The 7,263-nt window shown below is 40.1% G+C and overlaps 2 protein-coding genes across 3 annotated transcripts; both read right to left on the bottom strand.

The window, feature by feature from the left end:
- Positions 1-538: 538 nt before the first annotated feature.
- LOC104801775 (mitochondrial import inner membrane translocase subunit Tim16) lies at positions 539-2,266 on the bottom strand. 2 transcript variants are annotated; one of them, XM_010525130.2, is made up of 5 exons: positions 2,190-2,266; positions 1,948-2,026; positions 1,338-1,425; positions 1,075-1,205; positions 539-988 (listed from the first exon to the last, which is right to left on the bottom strand). In XM_010525130.2, the coding sequence occupies exons 2-5, from the start codon at positions 1,948-1,950 to the stop codon at positions 857-859; spliced, it is 354 nt and encodes a 117-aa protein (XP_010523432.1). In that variant the 5' UTR covers positions 1,951-2,026; positions 2,190-2,266; the 3' UTR covers positions 539-856. The 2 variants fall into 2 exon arrangements, with proteins under 2 accessions (XP_010523432.1, XP_019056337.1); XM_019200792.1 differs by lacking the exon at positions 1,948-2,026 and having other exon boundaries at positions 2,190-2,255.
- Positions 2,267-3,921: 1,655 nt separating this feature from the next.
- Positions 3,922-6,113, bottom strand: LOC104801769 (protein LEAFY-like). Its single transcript, XM_010525118.1, has 3 exons — positions 5,580-6,113; positions 5,204-5,499; positions 3,922-4,445 (listed from the first exon to the last, which is right to left on the bottom strand). Exons 1-3 carry the CDS (start codon positions 6,013-6,015, stop codon positions 4,038-4,040), a joined length of 1,140 nt encoding a protein of 379 aa, XP_010523420.1. The 5' UTR covers positions 6,016-6,113; the 3' UTR covers positions 3,922-4,037.
- Between the last annotated feature and the right edge of the window lie 1,150 nt (positions 6,114-7,263).

Raw genomic sequence — 7,263 nt, 5'->3', positions numbered from 1 at the left:
AATGTGATTTTTCAAGAGGACAAAAGCAGGAACTATACATCCACCTTCGATCGCCAGTTCTCCATCATCATCTCAGCTGGATCCGTATGCAAATCCGTTGTATCTTCATGCCGGAGACTCATCGAGCTTAACTCTAGCTACAGAGAAGCTAATCGGTGAGGGAAACTACAATTTGTGGTCTCGATCGATCATCAAGGCACTGAGCCCGAAGAACAAGCTTGGATTAATAGTGTGTAGACGGAATGTGCAAAGACAGGAAGTAACAAAGTATGAAAGGCTTGACCTAAATAAAAGATTCGGCATGCATGTCGACGTTGCTTGTCCAACTTCTTCTATCATTATCGATCATCCACTTCTCCTGTCGTAGGGTTGACCCCCAAAGACACATACATACCTTTGACTCTCATACCGTTTTTTATGATATATGTATATATGTATGTACGTATATGTATTGTTGGTGAGAGGATTGTATTTAATTCATTCTTTGTATTATCATTTTGCTTAAATTAATCATCTATAATATTACTGAAAAAGGAAATCAACAAAAGGCTCGAAGTCTTGATTCGTAAGAAGAACACAGACACACAAACTCGAAACACGACGCAAGAACATGAAAGATCAAATCAAACATGTCGTTGACCTCCATCCACAAAGCTCTCAAAAAGTCAACGGCAACAATTCCATACAAACACCTGTAGACTCTTTATCAGTTAGCCGCATTTCCTTCCCTGTTTCTATTTTTGGATGCCCAAAAGACTAGGGTTTTAAGTGACACTGCTACACCTATACAGTGAACAGAAGGAGATCAAAGAATAAGATTTTCTCCTCAGAGTTTAAGCAGATCGCCTCCTCTAACTTATGAGTCAGTATTCTTCCCCTCTGCTCTCTTCTGGTAAACCACCTCTAAGCATTCCTTGGCCCTGTGAACCTTTGACTGCAGATAAAAGCTCCCGTTTTGTGCGTTCCTTTCGAATAAGTTGTCATATTTCTGCAAAATCGCAGTGACCCACGGTATGATTTATGCTTTCCGAATTCCGATAACCATAGAGAAACGAATACCATATATACACACACCTTTACAACTTCCTCCCACGATGAATTCTCTGTGACACCAAGAACCTGTCTGGCCTCTGGTTCAGCCATAACTTTGCTTCCTCTCTTAATATTCTGGACTGCTTCATGCGCAACACCGGATTTTGATGCATCTGCAACCAATCATTAAGTAACACTAACATATGAGTAAATTGCCAAATGCCCTACCCCTGGAAACATAACAGTAAACCAGTAGACAAATTTCTGGAACTTTCGAACATTATAATGATGGTTACAGGGCATACTTGTAAGTGCCTGACGATATGCCTGAACAAAAGCTCTGGCTACTATTCCGGAACCCATGATAATCAAGTTTGCAAGAATTTTAGCGGCCTGCACAAAACACAAAACCCAATCATGGGAAAGTTTCCCTAGCATGAGTGAATGATCATTTGGGTACCAGATAAGATTACTTAGCCTCGCCAAAATATTCAAACAAAAACCTCTAATTTAATTTCCATTAGGACAGTAGGAAATCTAGAAACCGAAATAGAGGAGTAAACCACTATGGTTACGGCTGCTCGATTGTAAAAGGTTGCACACCATGAATTCTCAAGCAACAATAGTAACGGGAACGAACTAAATTCCCCAAGTATTCTCCTCTGTTGCCTATACTATACTCTACAATGACATCAAAAAAGGAATTCCATTTTGACCTAAACTCCATCCTTATCTTGAAACTGCGGCGAATCGTAGAAATTCACATCAAATTTTCTAGTGCCCCCGTCATATCCTCTAACATCAAAATCATTAGAATCTTCTAATAAATTTACGACATCCCGTGTCTGTGTGTATTGAAACAAAAGAACGTGAGATTTCGAATTGCATAGACAGAAGGTCCAGGAAAACACCTACCATCTCCAGTAATTTCTAAACCGATGATCGGAAACTAGAGAAAAAAAAAGTTGCGGCTTGTTCCAAATCTTCAGACAACCTGGAATATTATGCAAGGTATAAGACATAACTCGCCAGGGAATGGAAACACTTCCAAAATCGGGGAAAAAACAACATATACGGGTCGAACGAGTCGACATAAACCCTTGAAGAGAACAAAATCGACAGCAATAAGAACGAAGGTGATAGAATTGACAAGTTACCAGGAGGTGAGGAAGAATCGGCCTGGAGAGAATGAATTGAGTCGAAATCGAAAATTGGGGTTTGTCGGGGAGGAGAGCGGGATACACGAAATCAGCCCTAACCGACGTCTTAAGATATGGGCCGTATCGTTGGAATTGGCCCAATACTTATCAAAACGCATTTTATTGGCCCATATATATATATATTCGAAAAAAATAGGGGCAATTTGCATAATATTATGAAATAGGAGAGGTAATTTGGTAAATGTATTAATGAGAAAAATGGTATCAAGAGCCTCTGTAATTTCTAGTTTTCATCTTTGATTTTTCTTTGGAGTATCGTTTCCGATGTCGAATCCGGCGGATTCTTCAACAGGAACTGTACATCCACCTTCGATCGCAAGTTCTTCATCATCATCTCAGCTGGATCCGTATGCAAATCCGTTGTATCTTTATGTCGGAGACTCATCGAACTTAATTCTAGCTACAGAGAAGCTAATCGGTGAGGGAAACTACAATTTGTGGTCTCGATCGATCATCAAGGCACTGAGCCCGAAGAACAAGCTTGGATTTGTATATGGAACCATTCCTCGACCTGATGAAGCACATCCTGACTTTGGAGCATGGACGCGTTGCAATGATTTGGTATGTTCCTGGTTGAACAACTCTGTTGCTACTGATATTAAGCACTTGACGATGTACATAGACATAGCAAGTGATATCTGGAAACATTTAGAAAGGACTTACAAACAGACGAATGTTTCGAAAGTTTATTCAATTCAGCATCAATTAGATTCGTTATATCAAGGAGCTATGGATCTGAATGGATATTATCATAAGTTGACTATTCTTTGAGAAGAATTGAAGAATTTTGATTCGATGCCTAGCTGTACTTGTGGTAGATGCAACTGTGATGCAGATGTCAAATGGCATAAGTTCTATGAAAGACGAAAATGTAGTGAAGTTTTTGATGAGGTTGAATGAGTCATATATTGCTGCTAGAAGACAGATTTTGATGATAGAGCCACTTCCAGATTTGACTCGCACATATAATATGATTGTTCAAGAAGAACAACAGAGATTGAATTACAATCAGCCGATGGATTCACTAGCTTTCCAATCCTCTACACCTTATCAAGCTTCACATCAGAAGCCAAGGAATCAATATTAGTCCTCTTCTCAACTGTCAACGTTTCAGAATTCAAATAAGTCAAGGTTTCATTGCACACATTGTGGGATGAACAATCATACTGTGGATAAGTGCTACAAGATTCATGGTTATCCTCAAAAAAACCAATTAGACTAACGCTAAAGACATAGTCTTCTATTAATATATTAAATTATCTATGATTTTTATCCATCTGTACTCATAATATCTGAAAATTCGATTTCGAATACTTTGGACTAGAATTCGGATCGAGTATCTATCTATATATATATATATATATACCATTTTTATAAATATATCATTTTTATAGATAGTTTACAAATATATTATTTTTATAAAAAAATACATAATTTATCATAGTATTAAAAAAAATTATAAACTATCTCTCCTACTTAATGAAACATTAAAAATTACGAAATTGTTTTTATTTTGAATATTTGGATTCAAACCCAAATATTCAAAATCCATATATAAAAGATCGAATTCCAGATACCGATATTTAAAAATAACTTAAATAACCCAAAGTTTTTCAAATAACCTAAGCTACTAAACCTGTTTTTTCTTTTGTGTGTGTGCATTTTTATATTTCATATTTAAAATACTATAAAATCTAACAATAAATTCAGATTCTTACAATACATAGACCACGATGTGCATGGATTTAAGTCGCGACCCAACTCAAACAACCCAATAAACAGAGCCTAGAACCGCGAGCGTTCACCGTCGCGGCCAGACGCGGAGCTACAAACGCTACCGCCAAACGCGGCAGCGGCGGGGGCGGCGCTGTTGTTGTTGTTGTTGTTGCGTTCTGCGTGGCAGAGCTGTCGGAGCTTGGTGGGGACGTACCAGATGGAGAGACGAGGGTGGGCGTTGAAGACGGCGTCGATGTCCCAGTCGTGGCGTCCAGCGATCGCGATTAGCGGTTTGTAACACGCCTGACGCCAAGCTCCGACGTTTTCGCCGCGTTCTTTAAACGCGCGTCGGAGGGCGTTTGAGGCTTCCTCGTCCAGGCAGTGGAGGGCGTAGCAGTGGACGTAGTGACGCATCTTTGGCTTGTTTATGTAACTCGCCCCCGACTTCTTTGCGTATCTGAACACTTGGTTAGTCACCTACGTTTCACCAAAAAAAAAAAAAAAAAAAAACACAATAACATGACTACTTATAAAATCTCAATTACTTAGAGAACCGCCAAAAAAAAGGGCAAATGATTTAATTTGTAACCAAACATATTTCAAATTGTTGCTGCATTCCATAACCAATAATGATATATATTTTTATTAATCGTGAATCTGAACAAGCAACGGCACAGAGCTAATGGAGTCTGTACTATCCTCACTAAAGGAAATAAAACCCCTTGTTACCCACTGTACAATAGCCTGTCTCCATATACATATATATATATATATATTATAACGTGTGTGTGTATATATATACATACGTACATATGTATGTGTGTGTGTGAATGCGTGTATAGAAGATGAAAAAGATGCAGACACGTGCATATGTATGTGTATCTAATGTCAGTATCATCCTCTATCTATCTATCTCCCCAACTCGACACGTCATCGTACTATGACTGTCCGAAAGTTAAATTGATTAAATCAATCTATACTTACTTCCTAGACAGAGAGAGCAGGCGAATAACAACCAGGGCCTACCTATGACAAATTAAATAAATGAATAAGGCAATTGACAAAAATATAATTTAAGATTTCCCCCTCCCCTCCCTGGTGTTGTAACTTGTCAAGCCTTATTTACAACAGCTGTCCATATTTCAATGGATTTTTTTTTTATAATAAATGTCGGATTGCTAATTTTCATATGAGTCTAACATTTGTTTGGATAATTCAATGATACAAATACGGACCTTGGAAGGGCATTTTTCGCCGCGGTCCTTGGCGAGAGACTGGACCTGGAGGAGGAACTCACGGCATTGCTCGTACAAGTGGAAGAGGTAATCCAGACCGTTCTTTTTGCCACGTGCCACTTCCCCAGGCTCCGTCACGATGAACGGATGCTCTCTCTGTCTCTCCGCCGCCACGTCATCATCCACGTCATCTCCTCCGGCCTCCTCCTCCGCCTTCTTCCTCCGCCTCTGCTGCTTCTTCCTCCCCGCTTCTCCTTCCGCTTCCTTCTCCTGCTGCACCGGCTCTTCTGATAACCCTGCCCATTTAATCATATCTCCATCAGCATCCCTACAAGTTTTTTCCATGTATACACTATATATATGTACATATATACACCTTCCTGGGAGAGTGCATCATGGGCGTGAGTGCTGGAGTCTCCGGCGGCGGCCGCCGCAGAGGAGGAGAGGAGAAAGTGTCGACGCCTGGAGGAATCTTCGTCCTCCTGCAAGCGCCGCCGCTCGGCCCTGACGGCGGATTTGATGCCGTAACGCTCTCCGACGAGAAGCTCCCACCGGAAAATCTGGGAGAGGCTGTTCATCATGTCATCGAGCTCCTCCTCCTTCATCCCAACGAGGGTGCTTGCTGTAAACCCTAGCTCCGCTATCTTCGCCGCCGTGTAGTACCTTATCCCGTACGCCCCCAGCAAGCCCTCCAGACCACCCAGCCTCAGCCCGAACGCCGACACCTCCGCCGCTGTCGCCGGAGGAGGTTGAGGCGTTGTCCTCGACGCGTCCCACCGGAACAAACTCGCCGTGAAACCTTCTGGATCCATCTCTCTCTCTCTCTCTCTCTCTCTCTCTCTCTCACTCTCAGCAGTGGAGCAAAACCTCTGTGTAAATATAACAGTCTGGAAACTGTATAAAAATACTAGGTTTGCCCTTTATATAATATAATTTTGTGTTTTCTTATATAAATTTTACGATAGAACGTATATACGTACGTGTTTGTGTGTGTGTATGCGCGAGTGAGAAATGTTTGCTTTGTCTGGATTTGAGGGAGGTCGGCGGAAAATGACAGTTGGCACTGGACAAGTCAAACTTGTTTGCACGACATTCTTCAACCTTGTCGTATTTCAGCCACTCATATCTTGACACGTAGGCGAAATTGAATGATTTTGGTCATGCTCTCATCTAGATTGAATTTCCCCCAAATATATGGTCCCATGAAACGAGTTTAGATTTTTGTAATTTTGAATTTGATGTATAGTATATTTTGGTAAATATGGAATGTAACATTATTAAGATTACTTTAACCATTGATGCCATTAGGCCCCCAAAGCATCTCCCCATGCAACAATACAAAAAAAAAAAAGTCTCGTCTTTAAGAGATTTTATTAGACACTTTTCATAATTTAAGATTGGAGCTAACTAAACTTAATAGCTATTCAATAGCGATCTGTTGCAAACGCAATTGCATTGTTTTTTGTTTTTTTTTAAAGACAATTGCATTGTTTTTAAACTCAATAGAGAATCTAGTCTAGTCTGTTTTATGACACATAGCCAATGAGAAAGCGACAGGTCATATCGCTGTCCTAAGAATCTGCCATCCTATTGGCCTGCCCTCTCTGATTCATGTCACGCGTTCTCTCTCTTACTTTTTTTATGATCCTTTTTCATATTAGTGTTTTTTAAAATTATTTACTATTAATTTTTGTATTACTGTAATCCATTGTTTTTGAAGTAATTGATTAATGGGTTAATATTATCGAATGTGTTATTATTATTACAGTGATTATAATTTATTATCATCAGTAAAACCGGAGGTGAGCCTGAGGAAGCAGAGGATGCGATGCCGGCTCAAGCAGGGGATGCGAGTGTTGAAGGGGTTGGGTCGTAAGTTGCTGAACTGGACAGCTGGAGCGGCCGGTGACCTTGGTAGAAATGATTCATGAGAAAGTGTACAAATGGGGGAGCAAGGAGGAGTCCTTAAAGCTTTTAGACATTTTGTATGGTTGGGGTTGGTAGAGTTTGTATCAGACGCTTTCTGTTAACTAGACAAAAAAAAAAAAAAAAAAAAAAAA

Source organism: Tarenaya hassleriana, unplaced genomic scaffold (genome assembly GCF_000463585.1).
Source record: "Tarenaya hassleriana unplaced genomic scaffold, ASM46358v1 Cleome10, whole genome shotgun sequence".
Lineage (NCBI taxonomy): Eukaryota > Viridiplantae > Streptophyta > Magnoliopsida > Brassicales > Cleomaceae > Tarenaya > Tarenaya hassleriana.
Note: the sequence above shows the minus strand (reverse complement) of the source record. Positions and strands in the feature narration are given on the sequence as shown.